At 39.6% G+C, this 26,011-nt stretch overlaps 1 protein-coding gene across 1 annotated transcript in view; it reads left to right on the top strand.

The window, feature by feature from the left end:
* Positions 1-16,716: 16,716 nt before the first annotated feature.
* FBXL4 (F-box and leucine rich repeat protein 4) overlaps positions 16,717-26,011 on the top strand; it is a 44,844-nt gene continuing 35,549 nt past the window's right edge. Inside the window, exon 1 of the mRNA XM_062489894.1 lies at positions 16,717-17,238. Coding sequence (XP_062345878.1) covers positions 16,730-17,238 — 509 coding nt within the window. The 5' untranslated portion in view covers positions 16,717-16,729. The remainder of the gene's footprint in view (positions 17,239-26,011) is intronic.

Below are 26,011 nucleotides of genomic sequence, written 5' to 3'. Positions count from 1 at the left end.
GTCTTGAGGGTGCTGTCACAAGGGGCTGATTTAACAGAGTGGAAGAGGCAGACAAATGGTTAGCTGCAGACGCAGGACAAGCCAAGGGAGCTTTGTAAAAGCTATAAATAGCCTTCTTGGGTTTGAGGATTTTGCAACTGAAGAAGGCAAGGTGCTAATGAGGCAGGGAGGAGCACCTGCTCTTCGATGACATTGCTGGCCTCCACCTTCTCCTCTGGAGAAAAAGTTAAAGGAGTTGATTAATACAGTTCAGGAAGGTTTCAGGATTAATTTTCAGGAATGTGAAGTAATCAACATTTTCTCAAGCAGTTAGTAGGTTCAGTCAATAACAGTGCCACCTTCAGAACTATGTGCCCAGAATAAGTGATCATCAGGAAACCAGGGACAGGTCAACACTCAGTCTACAGGGTTATAATAATAAAATAGGGAAAAAGAAATCATAAACAATACTAAATATCTTTCATTAATGAATACTGGAAGCTAAGAGCAGGCAGCAAAAAACCCCAACCCTTTTTAATTTTGCTGGTTATTCCAAGGTTATTCCTCCTGTGTGGAGGTGAGTGGGCTGCTTGCACATAAGCAGTTTTCTGTGCATCCCAAACTCATGCAGGAGCTGCAGATGTCATTGCAGCTTCATGCTTAGACTAGTGATCCCTAGCTATATCCTCCAAACAGTAAGGAAAGCTTTTGATGCAGGAGAGAAATCAACAGATTAAAAAAAAAAAACTCAAACCAACAGATTCAAACCAAACACCACTCTTCTTGTGAAACTGCTCTATTTAATAACTAAGAACAAAATCACTCTGCCCTGAGAAACATATTCCAGTGTTCTTAGGAACTGCACACTGTTACCTTGTTTTTGGATAAACTAATTAATTCCATTACCAGTAACACACTGACAAATATCATGATATGCTGGAGGAAAAAACCTCCAGGACGAACTGACCTACCTAAGATCTTCCTTATGCTATTTTATAATGGGTTAATTTCTGTCACTTCAAAGTGTAAAAATCAGTACAGAAGCAGGCCAATTCTTTTATATACACTTGTAGTCAAAAACTATTGAATGGCCATAATTAGGGGAAGTCATTGGCACACGTGCCTAATAGCCTGAAACTGAAGGGACAATGGAACAAATAAAACTGCGAAGATATTTCTACATTAAAAAAATTGTTCCTTACACAGTCTGAGCTGTGTCCAATACAAATATATTATTATCAGCCTTTTCATTATTCAGAATTCTTTCAACAATTGCATCTAAATGAACATAACCATTAATTTCCATGAGAGCATGAATTCATGCTAATTGTACATTAATTCCCAGGATGAATAATTGAGGTATCAGATGCAATGGCTCCAAAAACTAAATCTTGTTTAGTGCTTAAGTAACAAGTCATAAGCCTTACGTTGATCAAGAAAACTGTACCTACGTCTTCATTAACACACCAGGAATCAACCCACTGCTGATAAAATCAGAGAGCATGGTTTTACAGTGTGGGGCTCTGTTGTGTTTGACTCAGCCTGAAAATACCAGTGGTCATTAAGTTTCTCAGTACTGGCAGTTTTATAGCTAGGAACCATCACCTCCCATTATGCTATAAGACCTCTCCAAAGCAATCATGATGTATAGATGTAGAAAAGGAATTATTCTAAAAGATGCCTAGTTTTTCTTGTTTGGGATCAGCTAGCATTTAGTCCCACTTTCCTGTATTTCTTCCTGGCAACGCTGAATGGAGAACTTACATGTAGATGTTCTCCCCATTACGATTCCTCTGTGTACTAATATGACACCATGCTGCTTGATATTGCCTCCCATTAACCCATTCTTTATAAATATTACCTAGATCATGAACCTACTTTATCAATTAGGGAAACCAGCCAAATTCTTGCAAGAAAATATGACAATTTCCAAAGTAAAAAGGTTACAAAATAGAAGGAAATAGCTAAATAAAACTGACCCAATTCACTTGTAATTTGTAGCTTGCTTGTTTCTAACCAGCTATAAGATGGAAATAGAGCATCCAGCCTGCTAAGATAGAATATTCCAGTATAATTATTAGCCAAGAATGTAAAAACCACAAACCCACCCACGGCTTTTACATTCTGGTTATTTGAAGGCCAAGATGGTACCCATTCATACTTCAAATTGACTTAGTCCACTTGCTTCTATTGCAGTAGCAAGTTCATTACTAAGCAGAGAATGCTTGGGTCAGATATTTGGCTGTGCTGTGCTATTTTGTGTCTGTACAATATCCACACTTAAGGCACTTCCACAAATTAAGATCAGAAGTGTTTCCTGAGTGTGTGAGTCTACACATATGGAATTTACAAGCACAAATACACAGCATATGCTTTAGCTGTTGGTATAGCAGGGAAAAGAAAGTGGATACAAGCTTCTAGTTAGAAGCTGAAGCTCATTAAATCTTTCCAGAAATTGGCTCTAAAAGCTTATGTATTTAGGGAATTGTCAGTTTCTTTACTTATACATTATCTGCTTGAAACAAAAAGGACAAAGACCAAAACTAGAGACTTCTTGCCAGCTTTACACACCTGCTCTAGCAAGATGAGCCCTCTTCCTCAATCCATTTCCCAAGTTTGCTCTACAGTCTGGAAAAATGCTTGAATGACAAGCTCAGATGGACAACCGGAAACCATTTATCCTCAAGTCTGAGAGAAGGATAATTTCTGCTAGCAAATTGACCTTATCTGTTCGAGAAAATAGCTTCCTTTTTTTGCCCTTGTTTGCTGAAACGGACTCATTAGGTTAACCAAGAGGTCATTAGGTCATTAACTGCCCAAGTTGTGGTAAATTTCCCACGACTTTTTAAAGCTTGCATATGTTTCGACCCACCAGATTTTCCTTCACTAAAATTCAGGAATAATTTTGTTTTAAAAGAAGGCAACAAAATAGGATGCTGAATTCTAATATATATTCTGAACTGTTCCATCACAAAATAAGCTTTTCAAAGTGCTTTGTATATTTCCTCTTCTCTTTTTCTTTTAATAATACACAGGTAGCACTCTAACTTTTCATAGGTACCTTTTCTTATATTGTCTTTCATCCATCAATTTTGCTTTTTGCAAATGTGATGTCCCTAGCGATGGAGAAGGATAATAAATAAGTATATGGTTTTACTGTTGACATACTCACAAGGCTGAAAGCACCCTTTCTGCATCTGTGGATGCACATGCTCTTTCTGAAAGAACTTTTGCCTATCTGATCTATCATATCAGAAGCCCAAGACATCAGTTGCAAAGAACTACCTCCAGCTTCTGCACTCAGTGCTGCCGATAACAATGCTAACATTGATCCAATCTGAACAGCAATAGGAACTTTACAGTACTTTTGAGTGCTTTCCAGGTTTCTAAGCCCTCGCTGGAATCATCTTACTGTTTAGCATCTGTAACTCTTCAGCTCTGCTGAGTTCTGATTTGATGGATCATGCCATTGTGAAATGTGGCAGCAGTTGGATGAGCCACAGTCTGTTTTGTAGCCACAGAACACAGCTGACCTATAAAAGTATCTCTGGCCATATGAACATACTGTAGAGAGTTTAAAACAGTTATGTGATGCTTGATGAGAGGATGACAATATCTTTTTGTGAAGCTAAAAGACATATCTCTATTGAGATCAATACGACTTAGGTGTGCAAACACTCAAGTACTGCACTGCAGCTGTATCTATTCCCCTGGTTTTTGTGCTAAAAAAATGTACTGTGGAAATTATACATATCTGTCTCAAAACTACCCAGTCTCTGCACCTTGCTGCCAGATAGTTCATACAGCCCTTACACATTAAAATATTAAATCACTGATGGATTTATAAAGAAAAATTAATGGCATGATAAATGATACTTGGGCTGATTAACAATTACTACCAATCCATATCATAAGTCTGATAAAACACTAATTGTCCTTCTAATTGTTAGACCTCTCTTTTCATCATGAAATTACAATGAGACATTGTTTAAATGTAACAGCTCTCTTGTTATAAGGAATCAATTGTCCATGTTCCTTGAGTGTAGCTGCTGTGATACCTCTCTGCACTTCTAGCAGGCTGCAAGGAAAGCCTAGACTAGAAACAGCCAGCAGTGCACCAGGAGCACTTAGTTTTAGAAATCTGACATTCAGAAGGTTAAAGCAGCAGGTCTGGTTTGAAGAAAGTAGGTGTTTTGCCAGAATTGCCTCTGGGAAAATTTTTTATGGCATAGACACCTAGAGCATTTACTTGTCTGCTGGAATAGAAAAATGGTGGTAGCCCAAGGGCTAAGGGAATTTTCTACTTATTCTTTCAATTGTTATTCAGGTTTCGATGTTACTGTATATCTTCCTAAAATGTAATATAAATTTTACAGTCCTGCTCTTAAATTTCAGTTGAATGCAGAAACAAGCTGTGCAGTGTCAACACAAAAGCTTAATAAGATTGTATCTATCTCTTTTTCTTTAGATCCCTATATGAAGCCTATTGCTGGTTAAAATTAGCATATTATCCTTACTGGATCCTACTGTTGCTGAAAAAGGATTCTGGTCTAAAACTTGTCTGAAGATTCTTGCACAACAACCTCCTTGTATACAGTAGATTTTACTATCTCAGATTCCCTAATCCTCATTAAAAATCTCATAAAGATTTCAGTCAGCCCATCCTTTCCAGGCTTTAGGATTACTGCTCATATTTCTGCAGAAAGACAAAAAGGAAAGAAGAAAGATGTTTAACCATGATATGTCCAGGTAATACTGTATTTTGATAAATCAGGATTTTCTCACTCTTTATGCTTTTTTCTTAAAGCTTAATTACATATCATGTGGATTATTTGCATAGTAAGAGCAGTGCTTAGCCACTCAAATGCTGAATCTGTTACTGTCATATAATTTATAAACATATAAAATCATGTATGCTAGGGACTTTACAGGAGACAAAGCAAGACATCACCCTTGCTCAATGAATCTATAGCCTAAATTCTATGTGATCTACCAAGAACTAGTTACAAGCAGCAGAGACACAGATGAAACACAGCAGTTGTTTAATAGCATATAAAATTTAAGTACATACTTGTACTGTGGCACATTCTTCTCTTTTATCTCTTGATAAAATACAAGAAAATAAAGGTAAAATGCAGTAAATATGATCAACTACACAAAGCGGATTTTCATGAAGTATAGCAGAGAGAGAGAGAGAGAATGCTACACAAAATATTGTTACATGGGAAAAAACCCCACAGGGAACAAAAGATTTCCTTTTGAAAAAAGTGTTCCAGCTAACATAACAGCCAAAGAATTGTTAGGCCTGGCTCATGGAAACACCTACAAACTTATTCAGTCTCATTGACTTAGTATACTTTCTCTTCCATTTCAAAGAATATATGTAATTTCACATATCAAAAAGCAGTAATGCTGGTCCAAGAAGCAGTGAGATGTTTTCCATGCCGGGTTAATATCCTGGGATGCAGAGGAAGCCAGAAAGAACAACTCACACCATTGGCAATGGTGTTATGCATATGCACTCAGTGCTGCTTTGCAGTTAGCACTTGGCTAAGTTTGTTGTATTAAAAATAACTCACTGATTAAAATGATTTCTTATTTTTAGGGTTCAGTTTAACAGTTTAACATACAAAGCTTTGCAAAGTGATAACAAAATTCAGATCAGTTCCCTGCTGGGAGCAGGATCTGGTGACTTAAAAGTCAGCTAGTTTCCTGCATGAATTGCTTTGTTACAAAATATTGTCTCAAATGATATGTTAGAAATACCAACACAGGCCTCTTTTGTTTGCAAACTTAACTAATGTTACCCTGTTTCCAGTAGGAGCTGTCTTCTAAGTCGTTACACAAGGTTCAGGGAAGCCTCACTGCTTCATCATCAGATTCTTTGTTCTCACTATAAATCCCTCTTTTCCAACAGCTGCCTTGCCGGGAAAAGTTGATCTGGACATCTTTTGTGAGTGCAGAATATAAATGAGCCTTTGACCTCCAATGACCAATTGCTGGTGTGTGGGACCTTTTCCTCCTCCTGAGGAAAGTTTCCCTCTGCACATTTTAATTGGTCATCAGAATGGTGCCTTGGGATGAGCTAAAGTACCCAACTGTGGACTCAAGGCCTGATCACCTGTCTTGGGAGCCAAAAGTAATTGAAATGTCACCACTCATATCAGTCCCTTATGTCCCTTTGCTATAGACACAGACACAACGTGTATTCACATTTATCCATGGCCTTTCCATGCTCTATACCTATTTTTGAAATTACAATATTCCTACTGACTTCAGTTAAGATTTCCTCTCATGAGCAAGACATACCACTTCTTATAATAATGAGGAAACCTGAAGGAGAAGCAGGATGCAGGATGTTAAGACATGAATTTGGTGATTATAAAGTTTGATTAGCACAGAAGAATTTAACAGAAGCCAAGTCTCACTCTTATGTTACAAACAGAAGGTTTCCTGTACTGCTCTCCCAGTGTATTTCGTTTCAATGCAGTGGACTATTTCTGGGACATATTCTATGCCTAGTTTTACTGCTGATGTGGTTTTAGAAATATGTATAAAGTTTTCATGTGCCATAGCTCACTGGAAATTATCTGTCAGCTCCAGATGTGGATAACTTTTGAATAAAAACAGATCATCAATTGATTTTTGCAAAGGCTGTGGAATGACAATTTGACAGTAATTTGGCGCACATCTTGAATGCACATAGCATGACTTTGAGACAGCAGCCTAGACAAAAAGGACACTGTCACCTAGTGTCCTCTATCCCCCTCAACAAATACTAGTCTCTCTGCAGTTTTAAAATGCTACATGCCATTGTGCAGCTTCTGTGAATAATGATGGGAGTTAGTTTTGTAATTTCTTTAGCTTGTTAAGGATGTGTTCACACATAGCACATCCTATTTTCTGTCTGAAAGCTTGAAGACAGTCTATGTGAAGTGAAGAGAGATGTACCTCCAAACACTGACAACTTCCATGCCCCCTAGGCACCTATCATAGGAATGAAGGGAGTATGTCAGAACACCTGGAAGTATCCATGTCTCCCTGTGACTTATAGAACAAGCCCAGCAGACTAGACCAAACACAGAATTTTTGACGTTGCTAAATTTAAGAGCAAACTGTTCCAGACTCTGTGAGCTGGCAGATGAGTGGACTGAGAGAAAAACTTTTTATATCCATCTACCGTTTACACTGATACAGAATTCAACCTCCATACAGTATTAAAATAAACAAAGGATAGGAATGATTTGGCCAAACACAGACCTCTGTACAGATGTCTCTTGCTTGTTTTCTCTTTATAGCTGACAATAGACAGAAATAGAAACTTTGGCGTTCCTGTTCTTAGGTGATAGATTGAATGCTAATATAGAAGGGGTTAGATAATTGGTAAAATTAATCAACTAAATGGGTTAGATAAATTGTGCCTTCCAAGTATTCCTTCTTTCTTTGTTTAATTTGAAAAGGGAGGATAGCACATGAGGTACAAAACTAAAAATGAAAGCAGTAACATAAATAAAATAAACTTCAAAAACTCATTTTCACACCTAACTTATTTTTTGACTCACCAAACTTATTCATAGTCTTGTTTCCAATTGTATTTTGTATCAAAAATTCAAACTTTGAGTTGAACACTTCCTGGGAAGGTGGTTATTGAAAGCACCTTTATAAACACTCTTGTAGCCTGCATCCAATTGTACGATTGAGGTGAAGATAAATGATGCCAAAAGGCACTCTACAGTGCTGTCACTGAAACCTGGAGTCTAGCTTCCTCTTCCATGGAAGCAGTGCCTTAAAATTTAGGGCTTAAACTGTTATTTAAAAATAGTACAGTGGTGATTGAGGCACATAAAACGTGTGTATATATGTGCATTTTTGTATGTGTGCACACAGGTGTATGCAGGTGTACAAATCATGTATAAGCTGGTCATCCTGTCACGTCTCTTGTGGAAATCAAGGTTGTTTAGCGGCTTGAGTAACCAAGATGTATTCTATACTAAACTTATAGATTTCTATATTTGAAATGTATTATAAATGCATAGAATTTATATTAAAGCATTATACGAAAAGCACCTTACATAGCAATTATTTGCATTTTTTTCTGTATGTTTAGAATTATATTTGACCACCTAGTACAAGTCAGCAACTCTATTTTCTACTGTAACTAAATGATTCCAGGTACCATCTAATATGGAGCCTTCCTGAGGAGACCAGATAGAGTAACTGCAATTTTGATGATCATTGCAGAAGCTCTGACTGGAAGGGGTAGTTGGGAGAGAAAGCACTTGTGCTTGGCCACCTGTACCAAATTAAATTACATGACACTTCCTTGGCACTACGCCAGGTAGCAACCCAAGAGGCACCACAGTGGAGTAAGGACTCATTAAGATCATTTAAAACAGGGCTGCCCTTACGACATGCTAGGAACTCAAACATGACATTGAAAGCATAACCCAACTGGCCTGAGGCTAGGGCAAGGCACACTGCCTGGTAAAAAGCTCTGTGAGACCAAGCTCATCATGAGTGGGTGGGCTCACAGCACCTACCTCACCACGGCCTTCACATTTGCAGAGGCAACAAGAAACAAAGCAGAGTGGGCCTGAGTCACAAACCACACCACCACTATAATTTGACACCCTGGAGGGAAAGGATATCCTCCAGAAGGACCCTGACACCCTTGAGAGGTGGGCCGGTATGAATGTCATGAAGCTCAACAAAGTAAAGTGTGAGGTCCTGCACCGCACCTGGATTGCGGCAATCCCAGACACACCAACATGTTGGGCAAAGTGACTTGAGAGCCACCCTGCGGAGAATGACTTAGGCGTGATGGCTGATGAAAAACTCAACATGGGCCAGCAGTGTGCACTCACAGCCCAGAAAACCAACGGAGTCCTGGGCTGCACCAAAAGCAGCGCAGCCAGCAGTGTTAGGGAGGTGAATTTCCCCCTCTACTCTGTTCTCCTGAGACCCCACCTGGAGTACTGCATAGTTTTGGTGTCCCCAGTGTAAGAAGGACGTGAAAGTTTTGAAGCAAGTCCAGACTAGAGCATCTCCCCTAGGAATGCTGAGAAAGTTGGGGCTGTTCAGCTTGGAGAAGAGATGGTTCCGTAGAGACCTCACGGTAACATTCCAGTGCCTGAAGGAGCCGACAGGGCAGCTGGAGAGATTCAGTATCTGTCCTGTTTGTGACAGGACAAGGAGTAATGGGTACAAACTGAAAGAGGGGAAATTTATGTTAGACATTAAGGAGAAGTTCTTAACTGTGAGGAGGACGATGAGACACGCTGGAACAGGTTGCCCAGAGAAGCTGTGGATGCCCCATCCCTGGCATTATTCAAGGCCAGGCTGGACGGAGCTTTGAGCAACCTGGTCTAGTGCTAGGGGTCCCTACCTTGGCAGGGGGTTTGGATGAACTTTAGGGTCCCTTCCAACCCTTATAACCCCAGGATTCTCCTAGCCCATAACAGACCCGCCCTGCCCGCAGCCGCCGGGACGCGCGGGCCCGCCCCACGCCGGGGCTCGGGCAGGCGCAGCCGCCGGCCCCGCCCCCGCCGCGCCGCTTCCCCCGGTTCCGCCCCCGCCGCCCTCCGTGCGCGGTGCTTCCGGCGGCGCCCGGCGCGGCGGCGGCTCCGGCGGCCCGGGCGGCTCCGCCCTCCGGACGGGGTAGGGTGGCGGCGGCGCCGGGCGGGCTCGGTGGGGCCGCAGCGCCGGGCCCTGCAGCAGCCCCGGTGCGGGGCCGGCCCTGCGCGGCGGGTGCTGGGCGGCCGCGGGTGTGCGCTTCTCTCCCGCCCGCCCAGGGAAGGCTGGCGAGGCCGGGCCGGGTCGGGCCGGACCGGTGTGCTGTCGGGGAGGGGACGCGGAAGGCAGCGGCGACACCGGGCGGTCCCGCCCGCATCTGCCCGCCTCTATCCCTGGGCCTCGGCGGGAGTTGCCCCCAGGGAAGGGGACTGCCCCCGGGGAAGGGAGCTACCCCTGTGGGTAGAGAGCGCGGGCCCCAAGGAGTGGGAAGGGGCAGGGGTGGGATGGAGCGGGGAGGAACTGCTGGGACCAGACAAAGCGGGCAGGGCTCCTCTCCTCTACGAGTCCTCCGCCGCTGCTCGGTCCCTGCGGTGATACACACTCCCACGGCTTCAACCAGTTGCCCGATCACACCACGACAGAAAGCAGTATAGGAGCTGAACTAGCGATACCCTTTTATTTTCCTTTTTTAGGAGTGTACTTTGGGGTGCTTCACTTCTTGTGGATTGTTGTTTGCTACTGTCAGCCTGTCGGTGCAGGCTGACAAACTGACGCCACTTGGATGTGAATGGACATGATTAGGATGAGAGAGCGGTCTTAAGTTGTACCACGGGAGATTTAGGTTGGCCGTGAGGAAGATTTTCTTCACGAAAGGGGTGACTAGACACTGGAATGGACTGCCCAGGGAAGTGATGGAATTACTGTCCTTGGAGGTGTTTAAGGAAACATGGTGCTTAGTGCCATGGTCTTGATGACATGGTGGTTTTAGGTCATAGGTTGAACTTGATGATCTCAGAGGTCTTTCCCGACCCAATTGATTCAGTAATTCTGTGGCAGTGGGAGATAACAACTACATGGCCTAACATCTGTGCTCTGTGCAGTGAGGAACAGCTGACCAGCAAGTAAATGCTATACAGAGTATTCCTGCATGGAGAGGCAGTATGATACCTCAAGAGAAAAGTGAAAAGACAAATAAGACAAATGCACACAAGTTCCTTTTTAAAAGTAGTATGGGGTATTTGTAATTTCCTTTTTTTTTTTTTATATGACAAGGAGAGTTTCACCACTACTGTAAGGGTAGTTGGTCAGAATGCAGTGGTATAATGCTGGTAACTTTAAGCTGTTGATAGAAAGGTCTACCTGATGATTTAGTCATGTTGAGAAACCATTTCTGTTATCTGGGAAAGCCATCTCCATAAGACAGGGTGGCCACTTCTTGTAATAGGTGCCAAAGGAACTTTTGCCTCCATTGTATCTCAGTAGGATTGGTCTGGTCCTAGCAGGAGTGCAGTCAGTGAAATAATCTGAAATTCTTGGATTTTGCATGTTTTGGTGCTCATGAAGGCAACACAAGATTTTAGATAGATAAAATTGCCATATATTCCAGGTTTTTTTCCAACAGTAAAATTAGAAGTATATAAAGTGACTTGTTTTAATGCCAGAATACATTATGGGAAGAAACACAGCAAATGGGGCCTGAGTTTAAAGTATACTGTAAATGCTTATTAATTTTTAATTAATAACTTCTACTTTCAACAGGTTGAGTGTAGATGTTGGTATAATCTAGGTTATTAACAGCAAGAGATGCTAACCTGTGGTAAAAGTACTCTGTTTTAGACTGTAATGTAAGGATCCAGTGTTCCCTCTGTGCATTAGTGTACAAAGATAATAAAGAGATTTCCCATTTACTGTCTTTTATCTGACACAGATATTAAATTGCATTAATCTTTCTTCAGAGATAATTCATTGTTTTTGTCATTTATACATTCTTTGTAATTTGTCAGTGTTGCTGTTTCTTTTATAGTCAAATGAAAGAAAACTGCTCACTGCTCCCAAATGTGAGATTAGCAGAGCTGATGTAAACAGGAATTATTACTTCACTGGATTTAAAAATCAACCTGGTGTATGCATGACTTGCATGTACAACATTTACTTCTCTTGAAATAGTACAAAATCTTGCCTATCATGTGCTTTTCCAGGGATGGCTCAGGGATGAGGGATGAAATGTGCCATATTTTTCTTTTCTTTTTTTTCCCCCCTAAATCTGGTATCTGTTACTTGTTATGTTTTCACACACATCCTTCATTTCACAACCCCTTGAAATCTCAAGTATTTTTCTGTGTACTTCCCACCTTTTCTCAGCAGTCTGGTTGGTGAATAACTGTCCTGTTTCTGCTTGTATAGGATAAAAATGTGGTTATTGAGGAGTTGCATTTGCCAAACACCAAAAAGAATAGGTAGAATTATAGAATACCCTGAGTTGGAAGGGACCCATCAAGTCCAGCTTCTGGTCCTGCTCAGGACACTCCCAACAATCACACCGTGTGCCTGAGAGCGTTGTCCAAATGCTTTTTGAGCTTGGACAGGATTGGTGCTGTCACTGCTTCTCTGGAGAGCCTGCTTCAGTGCCCACCCATCTTCTGGGTAAAAAACACTTTCCTCATACCCAGCCTAAACCTTCCCTGACTCAGCTTCATGCTATTTTTTTCAAGTACAGTAATCATTAATTTGATGGGCTGCTTCAAAGCTGGCAAATAGATCTATATACAAAAACTCCCTGTAAAAAGAGGCAAAATAAACTGAAGAGATCTAGTGCTTTTGAATGCTTTAACTTAATTAGTGTCTTTTCCCATGAAATCTCTACAGAAGCTATAAAACATTTTACTTAATCAAGGTTTGCTGTGCTTGGAAGAAGGAAATAGTGAATGACAATCTTAGAAGCCTTTCTGTATGTATAGAACGAAGAAAAGAAGGGTTATTCAGATTAGAAAAAGGGAGTTTGCCCATATAATTGAAGTGGTTACTCATTAAATAATAATCTGGGTAGGAAATATTGTAAATAATGTGATGGACTCTAATGTATTTTGAAAGAAAATATCTCTTTAAAAAGTTTTATTCCAGGTCTAGTCCAGCGTGGTTTTCTGGAGTCCTCTCTGTCTTGTAAAAGTAGAGATAACATTTCAGTAGCCCTTTGAGCTGGTCTGACTTGGCACCTGTGCAATATTGCTCAGGCCAGTGCTGATAGGATGGTTTGGGGAGAACAGACTGAAAACAGCACATGCTTGCAAGAGTGTTTCATGTCTGGCTGGGCAAGACTCAGGACTCATCTGGCTCCCCAGCAGTGGTGGCTGGAAAGGTGTCTGAAGCAGAGCGGGATGGGCTGCATGGTGCACAAGGTGGGAGGACAGGACTCGTGCAGCTCCAGAGAGTGGCTGGGAATTGGATCCAGCCTCAGAGTGCAAAATGGACACATAGGCATAGGACAGCAGCTCACAGTGTGTGTTCATTGTGTGTTCATAGCGTAGTGTTTTTTGTTTCTAACCAAATTGTTGGCACCTTCTGTGCTAGTCTCTGGTGGCTGCTGAAGGTTCTGGCATTTAATAGCACTATTTTAGTTCATTTCATGAAATTCACAGAAAAAAATACCATGTTAAAGAAACAAAATATGTGCAAGGCTGCTGCTTGGGAGGAGGATAAAAAGACACACTTATAAGAAACCTGTATTAGGCTTTAGTTTGGCAAAATTATGCCTGTACAAAAAAAAAAAAAAAATACAGTGGGCCAAAGACCCAGCCAGAGATTGGAAGGCATAGTTGCATGGGCCTAAGTGGATCTCTTTAAAATAATTAACAGTCTGAGGGAGGGTGGAGCTTTTGATGTATACTTTGAATGTACCTGAGCTCCAGAGCTGTTTCTCTTGCTGCTTTGCATAGACCTGAGTCTGCGTTTCATTTTTTTTTTCCCAAAGTTGAATCTTTTTAATTAGAAATCAGCTTGACTTCTGGTAGTTCCTGAAAAAATCTCTTTGTATCATCTGCCCCTACCGATCTGTATTTAATGTAATTCCTTCACTAGCTTATTATCCTTTAACCTCTGAAGCAATTTTTCATTCGTCTTTTAACTCCACACAATTCTTAAGGCTTCTTTTGAAATGCCAGAAGAAGAATTCCTATTTTTATTGTAATCCTAATGGTTATTTAATCCTCCTTTTATAATAGTTTTGTCTTACTTGTTATAAACTATTATATCTGATATTGTTCTTAACTCTTTAATAAAAACTAAATTGCTTCCACTTCTGTTGTTTAGACTAATAAGTTTTCATTAAAGCTTTCTATTTCTACTTACTTATTTTTCACCCAGTTGACCAATGCCAGCCAAAATTGACGAAGTTGTGTCAGTGTCAAGGATTTCAAATTTTTACAGGTTTTTATGAAATCATCAAGTTGCTAGAGGGAGAATGACCCAAATTAACATTACTGCTAATGGAAAATCTGCAGCATAATTTCAGATTGTCTCCTCTGTTAGACCTGGCTTAAACTGGTCAGCTAGCTGACGTGCAGCTCTGAACAGCTGGGTGGTTTTACTGCTCTTGGGCAAGCTTAGATAAGGAGCACATCCTGGTTTTACAGCAGCTCCACAAGAGCTGTAGGCTGTGGCCAAAACCTGGAGTTTGCAGTGCAGATGTGAAGTTGTGTGGGTTGCATATGTGAGATAAGTGATTCCCACCTGATCTTGAAGTACCACAGCTGAAGGATCCTTAAAATTGAGATCTGTAAAGCCATAGTTTCTGTGGAGCAACCTTCAAATCATGTTAATCAATAAAATTTTGAGTTTGAAGGTGGTGTATATGATGATCTAGCCATGATTCTAGGGCTTGATAGCAGAATGTTTGTTGAAGTTTAATGTCTGTTGGCATATTCTTTAAATAGATCTTTCTTTTTAAGGGGGGAAAAGTCCAGAAGGAGAATGTATCTGTAATCTTTACTTACATCTTACATCAAAGCATCTCCGCTTTGAAAAAATAAAATAACAATTTTCAGTTTGGTGTTCTTTCTTTTTTTTTTTTTTTTAAAGAGAAGAGGCTCAGGGTTGTGCTACTTTTTTTTCCAGTGTATTTTCTGAAGGGTGGCTCAGGTTGTTTGTAGGAAATGTGACATTGGAAATGTGGCTGTCAGCATTCCAGGGGAGCTTGAACTAAATCTGGCATATTGTCTTGATGGATTCCCTTCTTCACTGAGTATCAGGAGTAATTCCTGTTGTTGACAGCTACATCAACATGTGAAATTAAACAAAAAGCCAATAGTAGAAGAGGCAAGAAAGTGAGAATTGAGCACTTCATTAGTAAATTTTCTTTCTGTCATGCGCAAAATGGGCAAATAGTGCAGCCTGCCCTTATCTGTTACCACAAGTGCCTTCTTGCTGGAAATGTTGTGCGAAAGAGAGCTGTTTGTACATCTCTCTGTGTTGGTGAGTATGGGAACAAGCAACTGACCCCAAAAGCATACACTCTGGATCTGTGTAGAGACTTTTAAAAGTTCCCATTTATTTAATTATTTACCCTTCTTTAAACTTAATGCTTCCAAAAATGCTGTAGTAGGGTCTCTGTTGTACCCACTGCAAACATTAAATACGTGGTTTGTCTGCCTGGCAGTGTGAAGCACCGTGTTAGCTGTTACTTGGGGTGTCTTCTGCAATAGAAGGGTCACATCTGTTGATTCAGAGGTTGCCACAGTGTGTATCCTGTGGTAAACTAAGAGGCAACTCCAGCATGGGCTGTTGAAGAAACATGTATTTTATTTTGAGACATGCTTAGTTATCCCTGTTTTGGCCTCTAACAGGTTACAAGGCATTACTCCTTATTCTCTCTTAGTGAAGCTGATGGGCAAGTTAATGAGAAGGCCAGTTTGTGAGAAACTGTGGTGCTGGAGGACATAGCCCGAGTGAATAGTGCCTGAGGATATAGTGAATTCATAGCCCGAGTGTGTTGTGTAGCGCTAGCAGAAATTGGAGAATACACTGCACATTTCATTGTGTGTTGGTAAAAATCACAGTTTACATCTCACAGGTATAGAGCAGCTGCTCAATATGGGACAAGCATATGTAAGAGGATCTTTATTAGTACGGAATATGATACAGTCCTCCTGTGTCCTGCAGAGTACATTCAGCTATGAATGTTTCTTCACGGCTGTAAAGAGAAAACTTTAGTAAAGTGACTTACCTTTAATTTGGCTTTCTCTAATTATTAAACCTGCTTATTTGATTGTTTTATTTGTGTTGGTGTAGGCTGTTTAAAACACATTGGTATCCTCAATTAATAGTATATTTTTGTTGGGTTTTCTAAGTATGTAAATCTAGTACATTTTATCTTTACTGAATTGTTACTTTAATGAAAATATATTCTCTTATCAGAATTAAAATGGTTTCTATGGGGACTTCTGCTTCTGGTGCCAGGACTCTTTTGAAGGCCTCGTTTGTTGCATGGTTTAAAGGAAGATGATGTTGTTAGTGAATTCTGAGCATCCTTCAGGAGGCTGATGACCCTTTTGTAATTGGTGTGTGCTGTCATGGACAACTTCAAAAGGTAACAGTGGTATTTTTGTGACTGTTTCAGATTAGTGCTCTGATACAGAGAGGAAGCAGTGGGTTTAGGTTAACAGCCCCAAAGCTCATTCTTTTCACTCTTAAAACCATGTATACTGTTTTTTTAAGAAAGTAAAACCAGTCTCAGTGGTTTTAAGTGGCTGTATCTTCATAGTGGGAAGGTCTATCTTCAGGTATGCTTTCACAGTTGTTTACAGCATGGGCCAATTTTAATTTCATACTTGAATTAATTTCCCTGAGTTGTTGCAATTTTTTTTCTTGTAATAGATCCCTAAAGATAATGTTTATTTTGACCATTAGTTTTTTTGTTGCTTGAGGGCTGTTTTTGGCTGATGTTTCTTTGTAGTCTTCTCTTATTTTAAACAAAAAGTAAATGGGAAATAAGGTAAAAAGTAAATGGGAAGCTTCCAACTAAATAATTGTCTTACAATAAAACACAATAATTTATTAATATTTCAGTAGCAGTACTTTGTTTAAGACAAGATTCTAAACAGCACAATTTGCTTTCTAGGAATGCTCTATCTGCTCACTGTGTTTATTCATTCTGTTTTATCAGCTCTTTTTCAAAACACCACAGGCAGTTAATGCAACTTAAAAAGGACTCCTGACTTTTTGCATCTTCCTAAGTCCTATCTAAATGTCACCGGTGTTTCCCATGTTAACAGTTCTGAGCATGTTTTACTACATGTGCCTTCGGCGCCGAGCTAGGACAGCGACAAGAGGAGAAATGAACGGTCGGAGGGCTATCGAATCCAACACCCGAGCCTTACCTATCAATGTTGAAATAGTTCAGTATGCCAAAGAAGTGCTGGATTTCAGCTCTCACTACGGCAGTGAGAACAGCATGTCGTATACCATGTGGAATTTAGCGGGTATTCCCAATGTGTACCCTAGTTCTGGTGACTTCACCCAGACTGCTGTCTTTCGAACTTACGGGACCTGGTGGGATCGTTGCCCGAGCGCTCGGCTGCCTTTCAAGAGGACACCATCCACCTTCTGTAGCCAAGACTATGTGGAACTTGCTTTTGAAGAGCCAGTTTATCCCACTGCTGTGCATATTCTGGAAACCTATCATCCTGGAGCTGTAGTCAGGATTTTGGCATGCTCTGCAAATCCTTACTCTCAAAATCCACCAGCTGAAGTAAGGTAATTTTTTTCTTCTTTCTGCTTTCCTGTAAGATGTTAAATGCTACAAATAGGGCTGTTTAGTGTATTTTGCTTCCTAGTATTTATCAGTTTTCTATCTGACCCACTAAAATTTTCTTTATTTCTTCATGTTTTTAAAACTGTGCTGACTTGTTTTGATGGCAACTTCAGAGATGTAGAATTTTGCAGGAATTAATGCACCTCCTAATATCAAATTTAATTTGTGCAATGATAGCTTTGATGTTGGAATTTTTATAGGCAATAATTACTATCTCTGTATAAGACACTACTTTTGAAATGGTAGGTCTGAGCTCTTTCTCCAGTAGGAAGAGGAAATTGTGTAAAAGAGATTGAGGATTCATGGCTGCTATATCATCCTGCTTCAGGTAGCCATGGACTCTTTCTTCTCTGCATGCTTTAAAAAATTGCATGTGTAGTACAATTAGGCACTGTAACTATTCATATGGAGATGAAGCTGAAACCAGAAGCACAGAACAGTCAGACAAAAGGTGATGCCATTTGTCTCATCTTTATTTTTGGTCTGGTCAAAGTGTGTGAGCTGCACTTGTTTTTATACTCACTTCAGCTAAAAGAAGCAGATTTGATCCTGTTGGTTTTCCGTATATTAGGAATTCTTGATGCAATTCCAGTTGCAGGATCAGGAGTGTGGTTACCTGGGGAATGGTAAGATAGTAAAGAAAAACACTGTGTGTCAGGTGAGAAGCTCTCAGTGAGGAGGTGAGGAAATAGAAATGGAAGGAGAAAGTGAACAGGTCGAAGCATGTAGTGGTGAAAAATATTGGGGAAAGCCATCAGTATATGCAACTGAGGGATTCTAGATCAAAAAGAGATTAAATAATACCAAGATAGAAAGGAAGGGAAAGGTGATAGAAGAAATATTTAACAAAATGTGTCCTGTAAAAGATTAGTATACTAACAAATACTATATTGCTATGATATACACACTTTGGTGGTATAAGTAGTGATAGTGTGGATCTTGGGCGGCTTTTCACTGACTTGCCTTTTACAGATGCCACTAAAAAGTATATTTTTAGATCTAACTCACTTGCTTCCTAGTCCTTGGCTATTGATATTCATTGAAAAACCCTTGGAAAATCAGGTGTCGTGGTTTATATTCAAAATTTCCAGTTAATATATTTTGTATGATTCTGTCATCTACTGTGGTTAAGTGCAGTTGCTTTTTTTACAAGTCTAATGAAAATATGTTGTATAGCTCTAAAGTAAACATCTGAATTCAAGGAACATCTGAATTCAAGTGTAGGTCAAAGTAGTAATAATAGGCCACCTAACTTTAGAAGTATGAGTGCTTTTGGCACTGTAATACAGAACTTATTTACAGAATGGTATGTGGTGAAGGCAGCTTTAAGACTTTCAAATTCAGAACCTAATGTGAAAGGACTTCTGGGCAATTACTCTGTGAACTTTCATTTTACTTTTTTATTTTATGATGTAGATTTTATTTCTTTATGGTGGAGTGCAGAATGGAGGAAAGCTCAAAAACAGTTAACTGAAGGACCTGTTTAATTAGGTACACAAAAAAAAAAGAAGAAAATTGTACAGAGAGCTAGAAGGAGATGGAAGTGAAAATACTGTTATAAAACTTCAGGGTATGTGCTGTAGGACTTCTCTTGAGGCATTGTCAGAGTGAGAGCTCGGATGTCCTTCTTCATAATAAAAGATGAAGTTTCTTTAGTATCTTGCTTTTTAATTTGTGGGCAAGAATACACCCCTGTCCTGCCTGCATAGGTTAACATTTCTGGCTGGAAAAAGATTGTCTCAGGCATGCTTGGAAGGAGTCGTCTGTACTGCCTCTTCAATACTTGTTAGTCTTGATACTAGAGAAATGTTAGAGACCCTTTTTTCTGTTTGCTTAGCTTTCCTCAGCACGACATGTCTGTTCGTAGCTGCACATTTGGTTTGTCTCTTTACTTCTAAAGGAGGCAAATGTCTTATGTATGGTGTCTTGAAGGAAAGATGAAGGACCCCTTTCTCCACATGAGGGGCACAGTGTTTTTGCTCTGTTCATTTGCTCACCTTTATGAGGGGAATCTGAAGAGTTGCAGGAGCACAGTCTCTTTTCTGCTTCTGTTCTTGGTCTCTTGTTCTTACTTCCAAAAATTCCCTGAGGTATCAGCTAAGAATTTGTTTTTTGAAGATGGAATGCTGCTGTAGTCTCAGGTGATTCCTTGTTTAACTGATGTTTTGGTCTTGAAGCACTGTCATACTATTTTCTTCTGTTAAAAAAGGCTATGACCTACTTACTCAAAAGGCACCTAAAACCTTGTTTTCCTCTTCTGACTATTTTGATACTTGGTTTTTTGATACTTGGTTTATTACCAATGAAGCTTTTCAGTGCTGCTTTATCAGTTGACACTGTATCTGTGTTTGAACACCAGTGTTACAAAGGACAGGTCATTAGGAAAGTTCTTTTTCACCAGATCCTGGTTTTGATATACAAAGAAGGCCAAACTATTGATGAAGTCAAAACTGCTGACAGGAAAAAGTCTGTTCAGACTTGCTTAAATGTTATGTTTATATATATAATTATACTGCTCCAACTATGTAATACTTTTTTCTTTTTGGTTAGCACTTAAAACATCAGCTCATTCAAAACTTTTCTGTGTACAAAAATTTCTACATGAGTCTTTGTGAGGACCTAGTGTATCACAGTTCTTGCTCCAGAGAATTTTATATATTTTTGTTTAAAAATGGCTAGGACACACATAATTGGTCAATGTATTACTCACTCTGTGCTTCAGTTGCATGAAAGAACAACTCATGCAAATGTTCAGAAAATGGTCTTTAGTCATGTTCCTTCATTGTTGGTGCACTGGTACTGCTGACACAGCTTTGTATGATGCTGTCTCAGGTGAGCTTTATTCACTGTCTTTGGAGGTGGGGTCAGATCTTCATGGAAGGGGAATAAGCATTTAGGCTATGTAATTGTTTCTAAGTAATCCTCATGCTTAGAACAGGACAGTTACTTTGTCAGTATGGTTTAACCACTATCCAGCAACTGGAGGGTTCTCTGTCCTCTCATATCTTTTGCTGCTTTAAACACAGAGGGCATTACATCACTTTTCTTCAAATAAAACAATTTTTAAAAATAATAAATGTCAGAGAAACTGCTGTTCTAGCACATGGAAACCTTTTTGCGCCTCTCATGCCTTGACTGGTGAGAAGTGTAGGTAGTTCCTTAACCTATACTAATATTCCATGTACAGATTTGTTATCTCAATTAAATGAGTGCAGAAAACCCAAGACAAAATTGATGATCTGAGATTAGGGAAATGTAACATAAAGTGTCGGTTTTTATGTGGTGAAGAATTCAGTCTGTATTTTTGATTGTGTTGTGTTTTGATTATTATAGCAGTGTGGCCCTGGGACTTTATACTGTAGTGCACATTCTGTGTTTGTAGGGTTTGGTGACAATGCTGAGTTGTTACCAAGCTTCATCCAGTGGAAGAGGCAGAGCTCTACACATATATGGTGGGGACAAATGCAGCATGAACTGCAAGAGGGTTTTCTTAGTTTTTCATGGTGTATTAGATCGATGGGTAAGCTATAGCTAGCTTCCGTGATGAGAAAAATGTGGTTTTTTCCTGTTTTTTTTTCCTCTTTTTTTTACCCAGAAGGCTTACTCTTGATGATTCCCTAAGGGCTTCTCCAGTGTCAGCCCTTGTGACATTTTGATATTCTTAATCATTAACTGTTGTTAGTCTTTGTTTAAATGGGAGTTAGCAAGTCAAAAATAATTTTTTGTAAGTTTTTCAACTTTTTTATAAAAATAACTTTGGTTTTAAACTTTGGAATATGAAACAAAAAATGGATCCCTATTCTTCTGTTGTGGTCTTTTTAAATTTAGTTTGACTGTTGTTTTTATATCATATTTGTTATAGTGATACTGTATATTCATGTGCTTTTATAAAAGCTCAGAATCAGAGATTCCTAACTAGTCTGGAATCTGTGGCTGTACTTGGGGTGATATTTCATAGCGTATGTCCTTCCTGCTATGCAGTAATTGCTTCTTCAGTAGAGATTATCTTGTGATTAATTTTTTTCTTGTTTATCTACAGGTAAGGTGTGACACTTACAGGGTTTTTCCTCAAGGATGAGATACCACGATAATTTGTCTGGAACAACTTCCATTCTGCCTTGTGTATTCCTGTTGTTTATTTCTACCCAGTTTTTTTAATTTCATGTCGTTTAGAATTTTGCTAGAAAATTGAGCATGGCTCAGTATTTCTGAGGTTAACTGTGTTTGCTGCATGCAAAGTTTCTTTCGGTTTCTGAAAGTCTTAAAGCCTGTAGAGACAGAAGCTGCTACAAATCAGAGGAGCAGACTAATGAAGATGGACAAAATAAAAGGCTCCCCTTCCTTCCAATGGGAAATTTGTTGTATTTAAGCAGCCGGAACAGGGATCAAAATGTTTGATGGAACCTCTTTTTCCCCCTTCCCCCCCTTTTAAAAAAAGGCAGTGAAACCAAAAAGGCAGTGTACTGAATGTGAAATATCATGAGTTCTTACTAGTAGAGAGTGGCATTCAGATGGTTCTTTCACTCTACCTTTTATTCCCTGAGAATCTCAGATGAAAACACCCAAAACACTGCTGATACCATCAACACATTAAAGTGTGATAAGGAACCTTCAGGCCTGTATCTCACCTATGTGTAACACACAAGTTCTAGACATTTGCATCCTTACTTAAAACTTGTTTTGACATCTTCAGGCAAACAGCTTTTTCTTGTTCAGATGCCTGTCATAGAAAAAATGAATTCTGGGTTTGTGGAATAGAGTCATCACTGAGGAACTCCTAAAAAGGCAGAGCAGTTACTTGAAGTACCTTTTGCTGTTTTAAATGTCCTGAGCAATGTTGGAGTCCTGTCTGATGTCTCTGGTATTTCAGAGTTAAACTCTTAATAGAAATGAAAATTTGCTTTGTATTTTCCTGTAATAATTTGACTGCTGTGAACTCTGCTTATCAGCTTAATCTGAATGATTCTTATAATTGTGCTCATGATCTTCCCAGTCTTCCCTGCCTTTTGTGTTTATGAGCTCACAGCTGTGGTCAGAGGCACACTTTCCAGGTTGGTTTGAACTAGTGTGCTGAAGCATCCCTGGCATGTTTGCAGGCAGGAGATGTTTCCCTGTAGGTAATCTACAGATTTTTGCTGTGCAGTTGCTTGGCTAAGAGCAGCATGTGATTATAATTGTTGCAGAAGTTACATTTTCATTAAAGGTGTCATTATATTCTCTGAGATTCCTTATGTTCTCCTTGTTGGTCTATCCGGAACTCTCTCTTCTGTTGGCTTTTAACTCAGCTATTAGTTTCTTGGGGCAAGGCATTTATTGGATTGTTTGTAGTGCTTTTTTTACTTTCTACACCTATCTCAATTTGACAGTACACAAAACTTCAGTAATTGGAGGCAAAGTCTGATCTTGTATTGCTAGAAAGAAATCTGGTTACTTTTCCTAGAAGTCCCTTTTCCAAAGACTCTCTCTTATCACATGTATTTCTTCAGAAGTAACCAGGTCCGCACAAGCATCATTTTAAGCATTAAAAACCATTCCAACAGCATTAGGTCAACAGAGAAATTAGGCACACTTTAAATATGTGCTATCATTTGACACAGACCTTATAAGTATGATTCTCAGCCTAGAAATCACCAGACTGTATTTTCCTTCATGGTGCAGAAAGAGAAATGGGAATTCTTTAAATCTTTTACCACATAGGTGTATGGAGTCTAGTATGAGAGAAAATTGAGTTCCTGTCTGTCTTCATGAGACAGAGAGAAATTTAATGGGAAGACTGAGTCCATGACTGAATGAAGAAACTCACTTAATGTCCTCCTTTTCTTCAATCACTAGAGAAAATAATAGTGATGCTGCTGAATCTTATTCAGGCTTTGCCTGGCACTCCTTGCTGGGAAGACTGAGGCTTTCTAGCACATTGCTGGTGAAACCTTCTTATCTAAGCATTCTAATAGTGACATCCTTGATCAGCTGTTACTATGTCCTCCAAGACCAAAGGACAAACAATGTACTACCTGAATTCTTTTACTCTACTTGATTTTTTGAGAACTGCCTAATTAGCTTGGGTTGTGGGGTAGGCAGAAATATTTTGACTTTTTTAAAGGTATTTATTGGAATTCAGTTTCTCTTTGTTCTGGGTTAAATAGTTTATTGAGCATTGTAAGCTTGAAACAGATGCAGGTGACCTTCTTAAGGAAACTGATTTTGATATGTATCTTCAAACCAGGACTGACTGTACAAATGCCTTTCTTACGAAAGATTTTTAAGTGGATTACCATAACAAAAGAATGGTCCAGAACAGAATAATGAAATTCTTGCTGAAGCCTCTAGGAAAGGTAGAGGTTTTTGGTCCTGATATGAATTCTTCGCTCCTGTTCCAATTACATGCAGCCTGTTTCAGTGTCACAGTGGTGATCCTAGAGGAAGAGATCCCTTCCACTTGTAGTAATGGCTGAAGAGCATGGGAAAGATTTACCATGCCTACACAGGGGAAAGATTTATCGCCCCTGACTCAGAGCAATTGCTGTTGCCTGCTTTTTTGTGTGGTGCCACCAAGGCAGAGAACATCATCAAGTCAACCTGATAGACTTGAGGTTTTCCAGATAAACCAAGGGCTAACTCCTTTGACGTTAGATTGGTGGGCTGTTGATGAAAAATAAACAGTAGGACAAGGACAGTGGTAAATTGTCTCCGGTTTTGTTGTTCATCAGTGTTTGGTATGCACTGTGGAGCTTCACAAGATTGTGAAGTCATGCTACATGTCTTCCATTTTCTCTAGTTTATTACAAAGACTGGAAACTGGCTACTGATTGCTGGAGCTGGTTATTGCACTGCAATTTGATGAGCCCAGGTCTCCAGATGCATTATTTTTTTCCAGAGCTCTGCTGCTAGATAATCCTCTCTCCAGGGTCCAAAAGGAGAAGTCAATAACAGACACATTCTGCTAGAAGTTGATGGTCCAGTGTGTGTTAGATTAGTGAAAAAATAGCCTTGAGTTTCCCTGAGGATACTTTGAGTGGGTACATGGAAGTGTCTAAGCTAAATGTCAGATGGTGATCAGAAAGTGTTCAAAGAAGGTCATGTGCCTTGCCAGCACTAAGTATTTGCTTAGAGAATCGACCTGTGTGAGAGGATGTGACAGTAGGACTACAGCTGTTACTTTGCCATGAGTTGGCATTCATTTTGTAAATCAGTGAAATATTTTCTTAATACTATGTCTCTCCTATGAAAACTGTTAATTTCAGGGTAGAGCTGTCCACTCTCCTGTGTTAGTACTTTGATGTGCCATATGCTCACTACTCTGTATGTTTGTTTTTAGTTCATGATATTTTGATTTCTTTTCCTTTGGACAAAAGAGTTCTGCAAGTCTCCCATTCTGCTATAAGGTACTTGGAGAGCAGCATGATGTAGGATAGGAAAATTTATCTGTGCATACCTGAAAATGTCCATTGTGAAATGGAAGTTTCAGCCAATATGGATAAATTTTCTTAATTTTCCTACTAGTAAATATCAAACTTCTAAATCTTACTTACGCTCTGTGCAGTGTTTTAAGGAAAATCCCTACATTTATTTTGCTTTCTCTTATGATAGAAAGAGTTTAAGCACTTGGTTCTTAAAGTAAAGCACGATTGATTTTATTTTCTAATTAATATTTCCCCTTTTATCCTCAAAAGGGTTCTGTGTAGGTACTGGTGTTGAACAATACTTGCAAGTTGAAAGAAATGGTGTCTGGTAGGGCAAGCCAAGATGCTGAGGTACTGGGGAGCAGATAGAGTGCTTCTGACATTCATGTGACAGGACAAGAAGTCTGAGAGAAATCTCTGAAGCTGGGACTAGGATAATGGGAATTAGATGTCATACATTTAGAAGTGTCTGGATTAGTATCGAGGTAAGCATATTGTCAAAGGGAGTAGCAGAACTAACTGCTGGAGGCTTTCTTCTTTGGGAATTAACTAGACTTGAGGGAGGAAAAATATGGACCTAAGTGACTGAAGGATCTCCATTCACTGAGTGAGCACCCATGCAGATATAAAAGACCATGTTTCTGTTTTCAGGCCTTTAGGCGGTTTGGGAGTGCTGAAGGTCTAAGGTAAGACTTGCTTCCTCCAGATTACTCAGTTGGCAACACGTTTCCCTGTCACTTACTGGAGGAGATTTGGGGTCTATGTGTGAAAGTAAGGATGTATGTGTGGTAGTTCTGTGCATACCCTGAACTTCTGTCTGTCACTGGACCAGAGAGGAGAAAGACTTTTCAGTTCAGCAGTTGGAAATTCTGATGTCTTGTGCAAAAGACCCTTTCAAAAATGACTTGAAGTTTCTACTGTCTTTGCTAATTTTTCAGTGAATTGCTTCTAAAGGAACACTTTGCTTGCCTAGGCAGATAAACAAAGTAATTTTTTTGTTTTTTTTTTTTAGTAATTTGTAATACTGTAATTTGAACAGGCTTGATATTAAAGAGTCTGGGTGGTGGGGTTTTTTAATTTTGTTTTGTAGAAATAAAAGGTCAGATGACTCTCTTTGGGTTACATGGCAAGACTGTTCCATGTGTACTTACACTAACATGCCATCATTGCCAAGACATCAGCAACCCATTTGTTTTGATTACCTTACCTGTGAACTTGGGCACAGATAACACTAACACAAGTGGCTGAGTCTGACTGAGCTTATTTTGTTATTCAGCGATGCAGAGAAAATATGCTAAGGCCATGAATTAGTGTG

Source organism: Cinclus cinclus, chromosome 3 (genome assembly GCF_963662255.1).
Source record: "Cinclus cinclus chromosome 3, bCinCin1.1, whole genome shotgun sequence".
Classification (NCBI taxonomy): Eukaryota; Metazoa; Chordata; class Aves; order Passeriformes; family Cinclidae; genus Cinclus; species Cinclus cinclus.
This window is presented reverse-complemented; position numbering and strand designations above follow the sequence as displayed.